The sequence below is a fragment of the Nilaparvata lugens genome, chromosome 11 (genome assembly GCF_014356525.2).
Source record: "Nilaparvata lugens isolate BPH chromosome 11, ASM1435652v1, whole genome shotgun sequence".
Lineage (NCBI taxonomy): Eukaryota > Metazoa > Arthropoda > Insecta > Hemiptera > Delphacidae > Nilaparvata > Nilaparvata lugens.
Window position 1 is genome coordinate 30472480 of NC_052514.1, and position 21019 is coordinate 30493498.

The 21019-nt window shown below is 35.4% G+C and overlaps 2 protein-coding genes across 2 annotated transcripts; one reads left to right on the top strand and one right to left on the bottom strand.

The window, feature by feature from the left end:
• Positions 1-10280: 10280 nt before the first annotated feature.
• Positions 10281-13241, bottom strand: LOC111052670 (keratin-associated protein 19-1). Its single transcript, XM_022339416.2, has 2 exons — positions 13024-13241; positions 10281-10964 (listed from the first exon to the last, which is right to left on the bottom strand). Exons 1-2 carry the CDS (start codon positions 13042-13044, stop codon positions 10506-10508), a joined length of 480 nt encoding a protein of 159 aa, XP_022195108.2. The 5' UTR covers positions 13045-13241; the 3' UTR covers positions 10281-10505.
• A 2250-nt stretch (positions 13242-15491) lies between these two features.
• LOC111052671 (shematrin-like protein 1) lies at positions 15492-18267 on the top strand. Its single transcript, XM_022339417.2, has 2 exons — positions 15492-15711; positions 17632-18267. The coding sequence occupies exons 1-2, from the start codon at positions 15691-15693 to the stop codon at positions 18160-18162; spliced, it is 552 nt and encodes a 183-aa protein (XP_022195109.2). The 5' UTR covers positions 15492-15690; the 3' UTR covers positions 18163-18267.
• Positions 18268-21019: the final 2752 nt, after the last annotated feature.

Genomic DNA, 21019 nt, shown 5'->3' on the forward strand with positions numbered 1-21019 from the left:
GTGATGCGAACGACACACAGGATTCCTGTGATTGAAGAGTCATCAAGGGACAACAGACTATTCATTACTGTGACAATCGGAGGTAAAAAGTGTCGGGCATTGCTAGATAGTGGCGCTGAAGCTGATTATATGAGTAGTGAGGTTTATGAAGTCCTCCAAAAAATAGGGATGATACGGAAAGAACCAGCACATCACCGCGCGATATTAGCTGATGGACGGTCAACCCCGTTAAATGGGAAAGTGACTACTAATGTGACCATAGAACAAATCACAGTTCCACTAGTGGCATCTATAATGGAAGGACTTGAACAAGATCTGCTATTAGGCATGGAATTTATGCGTAAAAACAGAGTGAATATTCACACATTCACAAGAGAGGTGGAGTGGGATCCTCCCCAATTGAATCCTTCAAGACAGCCAATTATGTTGCGATCACCCTTATCGGGGAGTAGGACAACAAAAGTCCCAACAATATCAGCTGTACAATCCGAATCTCAGGACAACATGGATCACAGGAATGAGATGACTGACTCTGAACGCCAGGCCACGATTCATGCTCCAGCCACCAACACAAGTGGTGAATCCAAGAGGGATGTGGAAGAGTCAATACCACCCCCTACTGTCATGGATGTGGAGGAGTCAATACCCTCCTCAACTGAAATGGATGTGGAAGAGCAAACGCAGTCTTCAACTACCAATGAAGTAGTCCCACCGTCCCAGGAACCCAGACAAGGCCCCTCTCGAAATATGGATCCAGTGATGTGCCACCGCAACACAACATCAGGCAAGCGCAAACGGGCCGGCAAGCCACGCATAAAAGTCCGATTATCGAATGGACGATGTAAATATGTACCTGTGGACCAGGTATAGATGAGGCTCATAGCGAGTGTCATACACCTCTAAAGGTGATGCCTGAGAGGTGTACACCTCTTAAGGTGATGCCTAGATGGCTCACGCCTTTTAAGGTGGTGCCATAGAGGGCTCCGAACACCCCCCCCCCCCCAAGTAGGAGTGGGGTGTCACAAAGTAAAATTGTGACGGAAGATATTGCTAAATAATTATTAATATTGGAGAAAGACGCTCGGCTATCAGCAATGCTAGCCGACCGCGGAGATAAGGGAGGTACCGATGGCGCACCATCTTCCGCGCATCAGGACGATTTCCACCGCCTCTGGCGGCGGCTCAACTCCATCCCCTCCACTTTGGGGGAGTATTTAAACGCCGGACGAGCCCCAGTCCAGAGCATTCCGCTCACAAACCTTCCTGCTCCTGGTACAGCGGCCCGTTGGCTGCCGTACGTCCCCGACCTCCTGCCCTGGTACAGCGGCCCGTTGGCTGCCGTACGTCCCTAACCTTCCATCTCCCTAGGGCACAGCGGACCGTTGTCTGCCGTCCCTGTCCTCCCATCTACCTAGGGCACAGCGGACCGTTGTCTGCCGTCCCTGACCTCCCATCACCCTAGGGCACAGCGGACCGTTGTCTGCCGTCCCTGTCCTCCCATTTCCCCAGGGCACAGCGGACCGTTGTCTGCCGTCCCTGTCCTCCCATCTCCCTAGGGCACAGCGGACCGTTGTCTGCCGTCCCTTTCCTCCCATCTCCCTAGGGCACAGCGGACCGTTGTCTGCCGTCCTTGTCCTCCCATTTCCCCAGGGCACAGCGGACCGTTGTCTGCCGTCCCTGACCTCCCATCTCCCTAGGGCACAGCGGACCGTTGTCTGCCGTCCCTGTCCTCCCATTTCCCCAGGGCACAGCGGACCGTTGTCTGCCGTCCCTGACCTCCCATTCCCCCAGGGCACAGCGGACCGTTGTCTGCCGTCCCTGTCCTCCCATCTCCCTAGGGCACAGCGGACCGTTGTCTGCCGTCCCTGTCCTCCCATTTCCCCAGGCACAGCGGACCGTTGTCTGCCGTCCCTGACCTCCCATTCCCCCAGGGCACAGCGGACCGTTGTCTGCCGTCCCTGTCCTCCCATCTCCCTAGGGCACAGCGGACCGTTGTCTGCCGTCCCTGTCCTCCCATTCCCCCAGGGCACAGCGGACCGTTGTCTGCCGTCCCTATTCTTCCTTCTCCCCAGGGCACAGCGGACCGTTGTCTGCCGTCCCTATTCTTCCTCCTCCCCAGGGCACAGCGGACCGTTGTCTGCCGTCCCTATTCTTCCTTCTCCCCAGGGCACAGCGGACCGTTGTCTGCCGTCCCTATCCTTTCTGTCCTTCCTTTTCCTACTCCACTGGAGCGGAACCGAGGCCGTAAGGCCGATACAAAATTACATCAAAGTGGTGTCATCAGAGAAGAGAGCGACCTTCACGCCGTCAGAAGCACCAGGAGGTGCTGTTCACGCCAGCTGAGGATCAAAGAAGAAGGAAGAAGAACTTCGACTTGCCTCCTTTCCCCGCCCACATTACGACTGAGCGAAGTCATCCAGGAGCAACACCTGGGTATCAATCACCCACCTCTGAAGCTACTCAGGGTGTACGTGATAATGTTTTGAATGATTTCTTGTTTAATGATTGATAGTAAAGTTTTGTCATGAAATGTAGTTTGTGTTTAGAACATTGAAAAGTCGAAATAAACTGTAGTATCCAACAAACGATGATTAATAATATTAAATAATTTGCTTTTTATACAATTTTTGAACAAAATTAAAACTAAATAATTTTGAAACCCTGAATGATAAATCATAAATGTGAAATGAACATGCTATAAATGAAATGTTATATTAAATGATAATGAAATGCAGATATATTATGAAATGATTGTGAATAGAAGACCAATTGTCTGAAATTATTGAAATATGTATTGAAATTAAATTTTGTTGTGATAATCTGATGTTTTTTTACAATTTTGATAATGATACAGGGTGTTATGAAATTCTATTTCTATTTTGAAGAATGGATTAAAATTTTGATATTTGAACAGTGAATAGATGAAAATGAATTTTTTTAAATTTATCATTGATATGTCCATATTTCACAATTTATGTATTGCTGACTGTATAATAAGATGTTAACAAATTTCAATTTCATAAATACTTAAAAATAATTTTCATGTGTATTAGATTGTATTGATAGCCTAATCAAGTTTTTCTTTTTAGTTTATAAGCATTTTAAGACAACAGGTACAGCACAGACATTAACATTGAAATAGTTATCATGTGAATCTCGAAATCAGCAACAAGTGAACGCCATGAAGAGTGTTAAGAACATTTGGGTGATTTTCAAACTAGTGTGACATAACTACGCCAATATCTACGCCTAAATCTACGCTGCGGCCTACACCAATAACTACGCCAATGTCAACACCAATATCAACACCAATAACTACGCCAAAATCTACGCCGATGCCTGTGCTGATGCCAACGCCAATATCTACGCCGATGCCTGCGCCGAAGCCAATATCTGCGCCAATGCTGATGCCAAAATCCGTGCCAATGCTGATGCCTACACTAATAACTACGCCAATATCAACACTAATAACTACGCCAAAATGCCAAAATCTGCGCCAATGCTGCACCAATGCCAATAGCTACGCCAATGCCTGCGCCAATGCTGATGCCAACACCAAAATCAACGCCGATGCCTGTGCTGATATCAATGTCTGTGCCAATGCTGATGCCAAAATCCGTGCCAATGCTGATGCCTACACTAATAACTACGCCAATATCAACACTAATAACTACGCCAAAATGCCAAAATCTGCGCCAATGCTGCACCAATGCCAATAGCTACGCCAATGCCTGCGCCAATGCTGATGCCAACACCAAAATCAACGCCGATGCCTGTGCTGATATCAATGCCTGCGCCAATGCCAATAGCTACGTCAATGCCTGCGCCAATGCCAAAATCTGCGCCAATGCTAATGCCAATGCCTGCGCCAATGCCAATGCCTGCGCCAATGCCAATATCAACGCCGATGCCAATGCCAACACCAAAGCATATGCCAATAGCAATGCCAATGCTTATTGCTGACTCTGTATCTCAAACTTCAACACTACTGCATTACCTGGAGGTAATTGCCATCCATGTTCACATTCACAACTTTGAATTCAGAAGAACAGTCACAGTATCATGAAAGAATTGATTCAAAAAATCCTCTCCTAAATTATTCCTGTATGCAGAACTCTAAACCTTGAAAGCTGAAAATATCAAAAAACCAAACCTTACCTAAATTAATCCTCACCTAAATTAATCCTGTATGCAGCGTCTATCTCTTTTCCAAAAAACGAATTACATTGTCATTTCAAGCCTGAAATGTACATTGTATAATTACAAATATGATACAAAATTTATGTGACTCTGTATCGAGTTTGGAATGCAGCCGTCTACTACAAACATGAAGCAATGCTAACTGAGATGTCACCTGTATCGAGTTTGGTATGCAGCAGTCGACTACAAGTATCAGCCCAACACTACGTGCATCCAGATCAGCCCAACACTTAACGTCATCACATTGGAGTCACACTTAACTGAAAATCATACTGAGTGCCTTAACGGACTGTTTTCCAAAATGTGCATCAATAAAATCAACTGCGTCAATAGTGAAAGAAATGAACATTTTTTGATTTATTGAAATTTTATGTGAAAATTAAATGTAACAATTCATCAATTCATTAAAAAAAAAAAAAAAAAAAAAATAATAATAATAAATTTTTCATTCAACATACTAAATTTTTTTTTTATGCAATAAAAATTGAATTTTTCTATCTATTAAATTTATGTGCAATTTCAAAAAAAAAAAAAACTATTCTTTACATATTAAACTTTCTGTTGAGATATTTTTCTTTAAATTATAAAGCTAAATCAAAAGTAATATTGATATTCTATATTTTGAAATATTGTTTGGAAACATATAACAAACGCTATTGATGAATTTTTATAATAATTTTCAATTATAGGGTGACATGTATTGTTTTTCTAGAAAAAATTGTTACTGTTCTCAAATTTAAATTTCAACAATTTTCATTAGGGTCAATGTAAATTTTTTTCTTTAAATTTTTCAAACAGTAAAATTTTTTATGTCAAGAGGGGGGTATTTGTAATATTACATTTTTCTTCTCACATTGGAATCAAATCTTCAATTCGAGACCTATGGAACTTTATAGTAAATGTCAGAGTTATCAATAGACGGACAAATTTTTTGACGGAGAATTTATTATCGTGAATGTTTGTTGCATTGTTCCATGGTGTCACCGAGGCAGGGTTAACAAATTACTGGATAAATGGTTTATTTAAATCGAGATATATATAAAAATTTAAAATAACATTTTCAAAATAAAGTTTTATTGAGAACAGATGTAGAATGTGAATTCTAAACTTGTAAATTATAATTTTTTGGTGACGTGTCTGTAAAAATCGATACTGAACTAGGCGTTGGCTTCGTGACTTGCAACTTGTGTCTTTTCCTGTTCCTTCTTCTTCAAAAAACATGGCTGGCTGTTGTTTGTGTAATTTTGTGCTCTGACTTATTGTCAGTTTAAGTGAATTTATTAATGTTTTAAATTGAGTTTTATACAAGTTTATTGTGTACTAGTTTATTATTAAATAGCGGTTTGTATTTTCAAGCCAATAGCCACTGTGTTTCAACTGTAAACTAGATAAGTATTTTAGTTCGTAATAACTCTGAAATAATTAGGCTTAAGACATATGTTTCTTTGTGTATTTGTGTAATTTCATCTGAAGATTATAAGTTAATTTGCTCTGAAAACTGGATTTCTCATTCATAGGCAATAGATCCGTTCACAGTTTATCAAGAATCTATTTCATTGGAACCGACAACTATCCTTAGGTTGATAGGTGTTAAATGCTATTCCAACCGTTTAAGGAAAAATTGGTAGCACGGCAATGTACATAAATATCAGTATTATTATTTGCATAATAAGATTTATAGAAGCTCAAGTTCACAAGATATATTATTTATCTAATTTCCACTGATGGCTGAACCTATGCCTTGAGATTTTATATTTAAAGTATCAATTATTATTGAATTATTTTATATTATTGAGAATTTGGAATATAAAATTCTAATTTGATAAGCAGAAGCGAGTCAAATCATTGAGCTATAGGAATCTGTAGAATGTATGCTGATATTAAAATCATGAAAGTTGTTAATTGATGCTATTGAGCAGAATAAGAATTTTAATTGAGCGAGCTGTGATATTTTTCTTGTGTATTTCTCATGTTGTTTTTTGCTTTTACTGTTTCATATATTATTTTCTGCTCATTGATTTTTATTGTAATTACATATTTATTGATTGAATGGTGTTCTTTTCATTTTTAATGCTGTCTTCTTGCATGACCAATCTTGTACTAGTATTTTTTATTATCATTATTGAGAAATTAGTAAAATTATCAACCAACTGTATTCTTCATCAAATAAGTTGGATAAATCAGCGATATACAGTACCGATCATTAAATCTTCAGAAATAATACGTTCTCAAGATTTATTTAAATGGTTCAACTCATTCAATGAAACCTTAGTATCAAGTCGAAGCAGTATTACAGCCTCTTCAACATCTATAATTATTGCGGAACTAGTCAATGCAGCAGTAAAAATTAACGATTGACAGAGCAGCAGCAGTTTGCAGTGGCTGATAGCAGAATTTGGTATAAGTTCCTCAAAGAGCTGGTGAGAATCATATGTTATTTTTATTAAATTGTCAGAAATATTAAAATATCTCATGCTCTACCGACAGACAGCCAGGCTGGGCATATGTAGGTCAAATATGGCTTTACAAGAATTATAGATTTTATTTGACAAGCAAAAGCAAGTCGAGAGATTGAGCCTCTATAATAAAAAAATGTATGCTATAGATTGTATATTGTATGCTAATAATAAAATAAAAGATTCATTATTTGATATGAGTAAGCCTAGTAAAATTTTAGTGAGCTACTACTGTGATACTTTTCTTTCATATATTCTCATATTGTTTTATATTGATTGTTTCATGTTTTATTATCGCCCGTTGAATCTCTGTATTATATATGGTTTTATTTGTTAAATGGTGTACCTTTCATTTATAGCCCTATCTTCATGCATGACCATTCTGGTATTAGCACATTTTTTTTCATTATTGATGTAATCATAGAAATATCTACCTACCACATTCTACTTCATTCTTCACCGAATGTATTGGATAAATCAGTGATATACAGCATTGATTATCAAATCTTCCGAAATATTACATTCTTAAGATTTATCTAAATTGCTCAGAATCATCATCGAAATTGGACTGATTGAAACACAGAGTCATAGTATTAAGTTGAAGCAGCAATATAAATTGATAGAAATTATTAGGAATTCTGATAGAGTGTCGTCTTTGATCCCACTAGGTATTATCTCACATTGCTGACCCCTTTGTCAGATGGTAGCGAGTTGGATTGGTGTCGATGATTTATTGTCTTGCACAATATTTAGATTCCTTATATTTGTCTATCACTTCAGCATCTATAATTGCAGAATCATCCAGGGCAGTAGTAAGAATTGCAGATTGATGAAACGGCAGCAGCTTGCAGCAATTGATAGCAGAATTTTATATAAGCTCCTTGGAGAGCTGGTAAGAACACTGTGTTATTTTCATTTCAGCAGGAGTGAACATAGAAATTCTTTGATCTCATTTGCTCTACCGATTATAGCCAGCTGGCATATGTACACCCTAATACGGCGTTACATAACATGTCACAACCAACGTGGGGCATATATTTTATGTGTACCCCAAACGTGACATTACAACTGTAAATTGGACTTGAATTCAAAAGTGTATGGAACATAACCTACTTTTTGGACTACCTTATTTATAGTGTATACATCAAAATTCGGGGAAGAAACAGTTCAGTTTTCGGCTGTGACTGTTAGTCCTTCCCTAATCATTTAAAATAAGTGTGTTTTGTGTATCAATAAATAAATAAAATAAAGATATGATCGGTGCCCCGATATTGTATTTATCCATGTATGTATGTATGTATGTCCAATGGATCTCGAAAATAGTTCTAACAATTTTAATGAAATTTGCAATATAGGAGGTTCCTGATATGAAAATTCGATTGCACAGGCTCTCATTCCTGAAAAAAACTTGCTGAGGAACATGGAAAGGATCCTAGGAAAAACAGCTGATAATTTCGTCATCTGTCAATAATCTAATATCTAATTTGTTGACATGACCAATGATATGATTCTATTCAAGATCCATTGTTCTTTTATTTATATTAACAACTATTGTAGCAAACATAGTAGGCCTATATCATTCTGAATTAAAGTATATCAACATTTTCAAAGTTAATCATTATTTTACAGTTTCAAGTGATTAGTGAATGCTATTTTGTTGATCAATTTGGTTTTTAAACAATCTAAATCCGAACTTTTCTGTTTTCAAATGTTTGGACTGGGAATTATTGCACTTGAATATTCATAAGTGTATGGATCATAACCTATTTGGACTATTTATAGTGTATATATACTGTATGTGAGCATGAGTTGAGAAAAAATTAATAGTTTTCTAGGAAAAAAATAAAAAGGAAATGAAGGTTTTCAATCTCAGGTATTAATCAGTGGAAAGGCTAAATAAGAAAAATTAAGATACGATTGATAGAAGATGCAGAAACTTTAAAGAAACGGCAAACCAAAAATCTAATTCATTCAAGTTTGAAGAGGATGACTATAAATAAAAAAATATATATAGCATGTTCCAAGCAGCAGACGAAAAGTGATGAGGAGTGCAAGTCAATGGGACCGACCTCCCTCAGCAATGATAAGCGAGATGGCAAACTCTTTGTCCACCTCGAATAACCGATTTTTGAAGTGTTTTTTCATAATTAAAGAAGAAGCAGCATTGAATGAATTACTCTAGTTGGAAGGAAGTTGAAAGTTATGAGACAAAATATATGTGAAATATAGAAGCAATTTGGTTTTTAAAATAGATCCAGTTTATTGGATTTTGCTAACACCGACATTTGAAGCATACCTAGTAATATGGGTGTGAGCAATTGGAATGAAAATGGAATTGGAATTTTTATACTTGTGTATGTATATGTCCTATTAACAGAACTTTGATGTATAATTTTTTTAAAGACAAAATTATTGATTCTCCAAATAGAATGGCTGTGGAAATATTTTCTGTTCTTTCTTAATCCCGCCTTGAGAATTGCTCTCTGTACAATCTCTACTCTATTGATAATTATATGATATTACATGGAATGCAGCACCACAGGCCAGCAATCCTTGAGACACGGCTTCCTATCACAGCACTGCCGAGACAGTTAATATGAGGAAAGTATCTTCAATTTCTTAATTTTTTTCAACGATCGAATCATGCATCATTACAAGATATAATTTGGCATGAATCGTCTTCACTTAATGAAAGAGAAGATTCTATTCTGCAATTCAAGATGCAATAATATGATTTATAATAATGGGTTACCGGGATACATAGCTTTGAATATAGAAATTGGTTATTTTTGTGTATTGAAATACTGGTTGAAGTACACTCAAGGATGAATTTACTATTTTTTGACCGAATTTGACTCATGATGCATGATTTTGAACCGCCTCGACAAAGATAGAGGGTTTGGAATGATGTCACTTCATTACAATCATTATATTTCATGATCTAAAAAAAGGCAAGAGCGAATTTTTCTGTTAGATTACAGGATTTGGCGGAAATAGCTGAAAACTGGAAAATGAACCAGAAAAAGAGGATTTTAGGGCCACTCTGTATCTAGCACAAGGAAATTTTGCATGAAAAAATTTGTTCTGGACTTATCCAAACAATATATTGAAGAATCAGAACTACATATCCCCTTTCTCATGTGTATATTGACCTACATGTCTAGGTAGGGGTGCCAGGGGGTAGAATTTTCAAGGAATGTAGTTTTACCTGTGACCTTCAATGTGCTACGCAACAAATTCTGTTTTCACTTTTAACAGGAAACGAGTAGTGTTGGCTGAAAATGTTCCATATATTGGAAATCTTCATATTTTCGGCAAAAATGACCTTTCCTGGGTTGCCCTTTGAATTTGGTCAACATTTAACTATGGATATAAACTAACTGATCTCCAGAAGCTGATCGAAAAAAGCTACTATTGAATTTTCTGTGCGAGGCTGATTGAAATGTGTCGAAAATGTTTGGGGTGTCACAGGAGTGCCAGGGGGGATATCAAGATTTGGAGGTTTTCTGGTAGTCTCCAGTGTGCCCTCTAACTGAATATGTGTACACTTTTTAAGAGAAAGGATATACTACAAATAAATGATCATACCATTGTGTGGAGCAAGATTTGAAATAAAATACAATATACTTTCCAGCAGTTATTATATTGATGACAGATCATATTAATTGAGTTACAACAGGAGAACTACCACAATGAATGATGATATTCAGAATCTGTGGATAATAATTTTTAAGCTAAATTAATGAAATCTTCAATGGCTACTTAATATGCAGGAGCAAATGGTTGCTAATATTCATTTACTGGATATCCAATACCATTTGCATACCCATATCTAATTCCTGGATTTGCCTAAGCTGCAAATCCATATCCTGCTGGATTTCCAGCATATCCTGCATAAGCTGGATAAGCTTGATATCCATATCCTGGATTTGCATAAGCTGGATTTCCATATCCGTATGGTGAATTTCCATATCCATATCCATATGCTGGATATCCATACCCATATCCATATGCTGGATATCCATACCCATATCCATAAGAATAATTTGGATAATATCTTTGATAAGATTTGCATTGAACTCCTCTCTCCACAGTATATCCATATCCGGGTGAAGGATATCCATATCCATTTGCGGGTGCAGTATATCCATATCCATATGTGGGTGCAGCACCATAAACAGGATATGCGGGTGCACCATATCCATCAGCACCATAATATGCATCTGGAGATGAGTAAGAGTAGGGGAGTAGCTGGGCATCACTCTCCCGTGCTGGCAGGAGTACTGCTAGTGCCAAGGCAGCAACAACCTGCAACAAACACACAAACAATCTAACAGTGATGCTCACTCATATCAAACACCAACTTCCAACTAAATCATGTCATATCAATTCACTGCTTCTTCTCAATCTGAGGTACTGGGAAACAATTAAGTCACAATATAATTTCGATGGGCCTACATCGTTTTTGTAATGGAGAAGTTAGGTATGCTCAAATCTGATGAGAAATCAAAATTTACTCATGCATTAGTTGTTTTTCCGAGTGCAGCATTGACTCTTTGAAAAACAGAATACGGCACAGACGGCAAATATTTATCAAAATTCATCGTGTAACCATATTCTATAATCAAAGCCCACCCATTCAATCTCTCTACTATGCCCAGTGTTAATCTCTATTTGAGTTATCAATTGAGCCCCAATCAATGTACATCATTTCATCATTATTCACTACATCTCAACAAAACACTAGGTAACTGTTAATTAAATTCAGAAACATTATTCATTTGAAGATAAATGATTGAAACTAATTTATAAGCTATTGTTATCAGCAAGTGAGAATAACAAAGATATTTTTCCAATTAGATAATGGAATGAAAAATTGATTGGAGTAGAAATTTTCATGTTGTTTTCTTGAACATAGGACACATATTGCTTTTGGAACAAATCGCAGATACTTGTTTTTCATCTGTTGTTGGGAAACTCTATGCTGGTTTAACATTTTCAAAACTTAAGTGGACGGTGGAATAGTGATGAACGCTAAAATTCTATCATACCGGTACTATTATAGTTTTAATGTTTATTTTGGACTAAAATTTTATAAAAATTGTACACGTGAAATTCTAACCTTATCTTGGACTTAGTCACTTATAAATTTGGAAGAAAAGTAGCACAAGGACTACCTTATTATTTCATCTTTCAATGTTATTACATTAGTGTCATTTGCATTGTAAATAAATAGAATAAATAGTTCCCCAATTAGACTACATTTTCAGTTCCTATAAGTGAAATCCGGACATTTCACATATCCTGACGTCAAACCGGACAGGCTTTTCAAATACAGACTATCCGGACGAAATCCTGACGTCTGGTAACCCTAGCTATATAGCTACGTATTTCAAATTCTATCAGTTAATTAAAATTTTGTCACTGTGTAGATGAAATATATTTAATAGGCTTTATACATATCTGAATATATTATTCAAGATATATATTATACATCATATTATTTATTTTATATTTAGAAGACGTAATACATTATACTTTTGTTCTCAATCTATTATGTTATAATGGATGAGTATCGTACCTGATACCTATGCTTGTAATTAGTTAGTTACTAAATATTTCAAGAGACCGCAAATTATGTACTCATAAAGATAAAGACGGAGAACTGGACAACGAAATAGCACATCGAGTGAATACAGCCTGGATGAATTGGTGAACATGTGGAGAGAAGGGAGGACGATTATGTGGGAGGAAAGATCGACCACTTGAAATGTCGAAGGCACTAGAAAGAGGGGAAGACCTAGGAAGAAATGGAAAAATTGTATCACTCAAGATCTTGTGGAGAAGGGACTAACATCAAACGAAGCTCACGACCGAGACTTCTGGAAGCGACCGACCCGAAACGCCGACCCCACCTCAGTAGGAAAAGGTTGAGAAGAAGAAGTACTCACATTTTTATAGCTGAGCACTGTTTTGATACCGCAAGTGGAATATTAATTTTTTATTGATGATAATTCGAAATACATCTGTGAATAAATTATTCTATTAATGCACACAGCCTTCAGCAAACAAACTCTCTACTATTTTAAGTTTTAATTCATGTAAGACCTGAATGTACCTAAAGTCAATATAATTATTTTCAAGTCAATGTGGGAGTTTTCATGTGGTTTCATTTGGAAACAATCTTTTTACTATTTCCAATTCTTCAAATTTCATCACTGCTGTAGCCTATAGACGAATAATATAATACAGTATCCAACAATGTACCTGTATTCTAGGTACCTTGGTATTCAATATACATTTAATTTAAAATTTAAAATGAACATAATATTGTTTTGAAAAATGACAGATTAAATTGGAAACTTACGAAGAATAGTTTCGAAGTCATCTTGAGGAAGTAGTAGAGCTTCTAGAGGCGAACAAGCTGATGATTCTCCACAGAAGAAGTGTGATGATATATCTGACTTGGGACTCTATAAATACTAGCTTGATTCGTCACCCTGATCCCCCAAAAGCATCAGTGATAGAGGAAAAATTCAAGTTTCACCCATATCTAATCCGTATCATGCCAGATTAGGAGAGTTTTGAGAAATTCTTTATTGAAAAATATTATTAATACCGTTGAATTGAACGTGATATTCTAGATTTCTTTGTATTGAACCGTAGGCTTGGCCATGGAACCTCTTGAATTTCCAATTAAAGTTGAATATCAATAGAAAATCCATGCACATCAAATCAAGATACACGATCAAGAAACATGACTTTCGAAAACATTCTTAAAATTCAAGTTTCCATACTATTTTCTCACAAAAAGCATGAAATTCTTCATTGGTTTTTTTAAATTGAAGGTTTTTTTGTATTTCCTGAAGGTCAGTTGAAATGAAGAAAGTTGCAAAACTACTTCTGAAGTCGGCCTATAAAGAGAAATCCAGTCAATTCAGTGGATAAGGGTAGAATAATTAAATTATTGCATTTGGAAGACGAAAAATAAACAGTCACAAATTTAATTTAACGGATATTGGTACGGTACTCCATTTTATTGAGTTATGCATTGAATAAGAATTTATTCATTTATTCATGGAAACAAAAGGTAGAAACCCATTTTGCCTACTTCACAGAATATAATAATTTTCAACAAGATACAGTTTTCAATAAAAAGGAGATGGAAAATATGAGAATAGAAGAAATATACAGAAATATAATATTATATACTAACTATAAAATGATGAAGATGAAAACTGATTATTCATGCAATATTATAGGCTGAAAAGAAATACTACTGTAGACCTTGTAACTATGAAGCTTGTGAGCAAGGAAAAAGACAGAAATGTGTTCTGATTTAACAATACTATTGTAATTTTCTAATATTCACCGGCTCTTGGTTATTATCATCATCATCATCATTGGCTCGACAATCCAAAGCAGATCTTGGGGCCTCCTCTAAGTTTTGCCTCCGTTCTACTCCATCCATGGCAGCACTCCTCCAATTCCTGACCTCAACAGCTTTTGCATCTATTCTTGGTTATATGTTATGAAAATTATGGAAACAGCATCGCATATGAGGTAAATAGGTACTAAACTAAGTAATAATCTAAACTATCAAAATTAACTCATTTTTAAGGGTTAAGATGCATTTACACCAGACAATTAACAAAATGTTAATAGCTTAATCCTTATAGATTCTATTAGATTGAACGGAACTTGACAAACACATATGTTCATCATTTGTATGATAAGTTACGTTCAATGTAGGTAATAGAATCTATAGGGATTAAGTTATTAACATTTTGTTCTTTGGTGTAAACGCAGCTTTAGTAAACATTTACAGTAACTTAGCTCACAAATTTAACCCTTTGTAGTCCAGTCAACGAAAGATTATAGAGGGAAAGGTTTGGAAGGGGAAATGGAGGGAAAGACTAACACAATATTCGACCCCATAGCTCTTTTAGGGATAGTAAGGGGGTGAACATATCAAAAGTCCTCACTCCTACCCCCTGTGCTAAAGGGGTGTGGGTGGTTTGAATGTACCATATTTTGTTTTTTTGCATACGGTATATCTCGAAAAATATTCGACTTCGAAAATGTTATTGGAATACAAAATTAAAGCTCATAAACTAGCCTACAAGTTTGTAACATTTTTCAATATCTCTCATAATTTGCTAGGTATGAGCTCTCGTAGATGTCACATTTTGAAGAAAACTTTTCCAGCTCCGATTTTTTCATCTTTTTGGCCTTATAAGTTTTCAACGATTGATTGAAAAATCTGTGCTGATCATGATGCTTATAAAACATCGTATTCTCTTCAATTTCATGTATCATTCCATTATTTTACGGATTTACGAATATTCTCTTTTTTCTTGTTTTTTTCTACTTTTCCAGAATAGAATATTAGTATTCATATTGACATATTCTCGATTTTTTTTCGATTGTGATGCCGTAGCAAGTGTGAGGGTTAGAGTGTTTCATGAATGAATAATGACAAAATATTGGTAGCCTAGATATAATTGGTGTATAATTGATATAATTTGTGTGTCTGAACGACCAAAAATGATTAATCTGTTAGCTATAGAGGTGAATAGCGTCCAAAAATAGGAAATATTTAATAAAATAGGAAGTAAAACCTAGCACCGGCTCTGGAAATTTCCACTTTTCAAATATTCATACAGATATGGTATAGGCTACAATATTGAAATTGTATATGAATGATGAATGTACAATCAATTATTGTAACTTACGAATTTGATATGCATGTGCTTTGTGTTAATTTAAAGTTTTCTAATAATAGTACCACATTGAGTATATTATATTGATAGCATTCTCAATTCATATTGAATGCAAATTAATGTCAACTCCCAGTTTAGGGGTGCTAATGAGCGTAAAAATAATTTGTCTCGGTCAACTCAGAATTCTTTTCATACATATCAAAAACTAGCGCTAAAGCGAGCTGAACGAATGGCTGATGAGTATTTAAGCAAAGGGGAACAGTTGGAAAATATCATTCAGTGGACCTACTTCTTCATCTAAATCTACTACAATGGGACACAGACTTAACTTGGTAAATATAAATATTATAGATGGTTGATTGCTTGGATTTGGCAGATACTTTTCCTATCATCACTATTTCTCATTACTGAATCACGTTATCATCTTTCCATTCATTTACTGTACCTTTTCGTATTAATCACTGCTGTATTTTTGCATGTTTTATTATCAGTTATTTTGTAGTAGGCCTATTTATCGGGTTTGTCTTGTCTATGATGTTTTGTTCAATCAATTATGCGATTTATTTCAATCGTTACGTTGATCAATGACTGTTGGACATTTCTTGTTGATAAATCTCAATTAAAACTCCATCTTAGCTCCATGAATAAATTTCAACTTCAACTGAGTTCCAGAAAGGTTGCAAAATTAATAGTTAATTTACTATTATCAGTATAGTCTTTCTTATTATAGGAATTGTACCTGTGTAGCCTAAGATCAGTAATCATTGCCTACTAATCAAGATTAATAGAAATCATCAGAGTTTTGTTTTCTGGTAAGACATTTTTAATCAAAGAAATTTTGTCAAGCAACGATTTTCCAAAAATGCTGGATTAATTCATTAATTGCTAATAATTAATAACAATAAGGAAATTCTATTACAAGTTATTCAGTATTCTCATCTAATGGAATGAACTCAAGAATAATTCAAGCGAACACAATACAACTTTTTAAATTTATTATAAAAAAAATAGATGAGCACTTCACAAAATATTACACACATGAAAATAACACTATTCTCAATTATAATGGACCCATATTCGTTTAGTAAAGTATTTTATGAATTCCAATGACAATATAAATTGATAGATCACATTACCTTGGTATACCGAGATACGTCGCAAAGTTTACAGTAATGATGTTCAACAATTTCATAAAAGAAAACTCAGCTTGGCAATAATTATTGTTTCCCATCCTCAATATGCGTTTAATCTGTTCTCCATTTGATAGGCCTGGAGTCCCTCATCTCCTAGTCATAGTTGTGAATTGGTTTGCCGCGAGCCTGGACTGCTGTGGAATAAAACGGCCAAGAATAATTTATTTTTCTTTAAAATTCATTATTGTTCTAAAAAGAACAATTTTTATCATCATACTATCGTGAATTGAAATATCTAGAATACCGTACTACTAAACAACATAATTGTCGTTATAAATCATCCGGGGCCGACAATTTAACGTGCCCATCCGATAACACTCGAGAGTGACCTTTTGTCATAGGCATAACCAATTTATATAAAAAATATAATAGGCCCAATCATATTTACCTCAGCCTACCTTTATCGCTTCGAATATTGAAACCCATGTTTTGTAGCAATACAACCATTCCAGTAGAATATACAACATATTTTGTTTTATTTCATTGATAATATAAGAGCATAATTAAAATGATCTCAAATCTGAAGACAAATTCTCATAAGTGTGATATAAGATGTGGATAAAATGTACCATAACACAAAACTGGGATTATTCCTATTTTAACGAGTACTATTACATAAATATATATTTAATTATTTTATTTTTTAAATCTCTGTTGAAGTAGAAACACTTTGTTTCAAAGTAAGTTACAGGGATATCTCTCATCCATTTTCTCTTGAAATTATGTATCGGAATCATGTATCTCATTTAAAAAAGTGAAGTTGGACTCAATATGACGGGTCCAAGATGGTGAGAAAAAATTTTTTTTACAAAAAATTATTTACTTCTTCATATGAATAGGATCTCCAAGGAAATAGACTGTCATTTATAATTTTGAAATAAATATAAAGCTGTTACCATAATTTTCACCAACTCTGTGTATGGGTTACCGTTAGGTAATGATCATTCAAGGTCAACTTTTAACATTTTAATGGGGCTTTAATAATACTATGTATAAATGGAATCCGTTTTGATCCTTTTTGGTTGATCAAGTTTTAATTGAATTGTTGTGTTTTTGCAGGCGTTCGTTATCTTGGCATTGGCAACTCTTCTGCCAGCTCAAGAGAGCAGTGCACAGGCACTTTATTATGGTCCTGCAGCATATGATGGTACAGGATTTGATCAAGGATTTGGTCCAGCTGGAGCTGGATATGGACCTGCTTCACTCGGATATCGATATGGTCAAGGATACTATCCCTTTGGACGAGGTTATAGTAAGGTGTCTCCCCCTTGGGCCGGTTCACCATTCCAAACTGGTCCTGGTACTCTCCGCTACAGCCCCTCATTAAGATTATACGACTCTGGCAGCTACACTTATCCCAATGGTTTGGGCGGACACGACACCGTACGCACTACCGGATATGACACGAAAAGGTCATATTTCGGATATGGCGCCTCATCTTTTGGATACAATGGAGAAGGAGGGCCATATGGACCAGTAGCTTCAGTGCCAGGTGAATACTATGGAGCAGTAGTTGCTCCAGGGTCAGCTGGATACTATGGACCTAATTTTGGTGCAGAACCAGCATATCCTCAAGCATTAGCCTACTAATAATTAAGATAGAGAAGATACTCTTTATTCTTCTTCCTATAACAATAATTTTCAAATATGAGTGTTCCTAATTGAATTCATATCAATAAAGGCGTCTTCAATTGATATTTGTCTATTATTCAATCTCAACAGTTTCCCTCAATCTAAATACTTCACTATTGGTTTAGTCATTATAGAAATTATATCTTCCCCATCATCATCATCTGTTGGAAAAATGATAGATAAATATAATTATAATGTCATTCAACATAAGTAAAAGTAACATTTAGAGATAACAACGTTTTACGCCAGTTACACTCACATCGATTTTTGGACGTTCGATTTTTTGCCTTCCTCAAGAATTATAGTCCAGGCAATGAATGCTCAAAAGAGGGTATAGAGGGAAAAGTTTGGAAGACAATTTTTGACCCCACAGTTCTGTTTAGGGTAGTAAGGAGGTAAACATATCAAAAGTCCCCACCCCTACCCCTTGTGCTAAGGGGATGGGGGTGGTTCAAAGGTACCATTTTTTGGTTTCTCGCATATAACACGAAACTATGTATCTTATGGACACTATGTATCTTATACACAAAGAGTTGTATAGTCTGTTATATACAAAATTGAAGCTTACATAATTTCCTACAATATTCATTCCTGAACATTTTCCATATCTTCTCCAGTTTCCGAGATATCCGCTCTTAAAGGTGTGACATTTTGAAAAAAACACGTTTGCCTCCAATTTTTTTCTATTTTTGCTCTTATAACTTTTTAAAAATCGATGAGAAAAATCCATACTGATCATTAGCTTATTGAGCATTGAATTCTCTTCAATTTGATGTATAATTTCACACTTTTACGCATTTCCCTACAACACTGTTGCAGCAGCTTTAGTGTTGAGTGTGAAAACTCCAGTTTAGCAAAAATAGACCAATTGACAAAGGAATTTGAAGGAAATGTTTTGAACACAATTTTTGACTCTGCAGCTTTGTTGAGACTAGTTAGGAGGAGAACATATAAAAAGTCCCCATTCGTAACTCATGTGCTAAGGGGATGAGGGTGGTTTAAAAGTTGCATTTTCAACCTTTTGCTTCCACGCTCATGTCTTGAAAACAAAGAGTTGAACCGACATAACTAAACCAAGATAAAGCGTGATAAATTCTCTACACTTTTTGTTTTGTGGAATTTCTTGATTTCCTCAACAGTTCCCGAGATATTTGATTGAAACTATAATAGACCTTTAGAAATACTGAAGTAGACTGGCTTCTCAACATCTGTGTAATCACTTGGCAGTTGATTGATTACGAATAATTCTATAGTCTGATTAATCCTATCTTCAGAGTAGATTATATATATATATATATATATATATATATATATATATATATATATATATATATATTGTGATGAATTTTTTAAATAGACCTCATGAGAAGAGAGAAAATTGTGATTACCTTTTAAAATGAAAGAATTTGCTGAAGGAATAGTTAGCGACCGAGCGATAAAGCTTACTTATCAGTAACTGTATATTAGATAAGAGTACCGTTCTGTACCGAATATTTTCTAGAAAAATTATTCAATAAAATTATAATTATTCTGCAAATAAAGCACAAATTATTTACGAATTGCTCATTGAATTTGAGGTTACACTTTGTTTACTACCGATCAGATGTTTTTAAAACAGTTCGAACGCAGCTGACTGATTCAAAGTATTGTCAAATGTCATGCTGGCTTCACGCAAGATATAATACCATTTCTAAAAATTATAAAACTATCAATAAAGGACCAAGAATTTCGAATAAAAAAGTAAAATGTATGTATTATCGTTGAAATTATTTATTATTTAAGAAATTATATTATATGTCAGGTCTTATTGTAACTAACTAGGTCATAGCATGAACAGTATATTATTGATAAAACGGCAGAAATTACTTATAACAGTCTCAAACATAATAAAATTTGTATAAGAATATTAATTTATTAATGATTCATTCAACTGAACCACATGGTAATTAAATCTCTTTGGCAAGCCTAAGCCAATCATAGTGCATAGAAATAGCACCAAAAAGGTGATCGTTTGAAAGCAACACATGCTAATCTACTATCAGACAACAAACCCGCCTTATCATATACGCTAGCACATGTACATTGTATGAGAGGAACTATGTCTAGAAGATTAAGCAGTTTTAAGAATTATATAAATTGAATTATTATTGTAATTAAAGGAATTATATTCTACTGCCTGCCACTGACGTCACGTCTACGTCACAATCGTTCTACCAGTGGCAAATTTTCATGCAAATTATTACATCGAGATTCTCAGAAGAAAGGTCTAGCCAAGAAGCTGAGAGAAAAGACAGCACTTCCCTTTTGAAATCCTCACCGTTCAGATCTCTTTATAGTTACCAAGACCTATTCGTAAAAATTTCTTGTTCGATTTTATATGTTCTATTTGTGAGCCGATATTTTAGGCCAATCTATTTGTTATTTGTAAATTTATTTTTCATCAATCGATAAATTTAAAAGTTTAAAGTAAATTATCCCTTAATTAATTTGGTGAAGGAAATATTAAATTAAAAATTCCCCACGTGCTGAAACTGAAGCCTGGATCCGCTGCCGATCAAACGATTTTTGATCTAAAGAAGAAAACCACGTCCGCCAAGGAAAATTCACGTGAGTTATAAGTTAAAAGGGGCCCCAATCTACGCTTCGAAAATATTTCAGTGCAGAAAAACATAAAATTTTCTTCGTTAAAATTATTGGCCACGCCGACAAGCGCTTTAGCATTTAAGAGCCTAGAATTTATCCATATAGAATTTCTAAGAATTTGTAGTTTGATTAGCTATCCTCCGCTGCCAGAACCACGACCCCGAGCAAACTT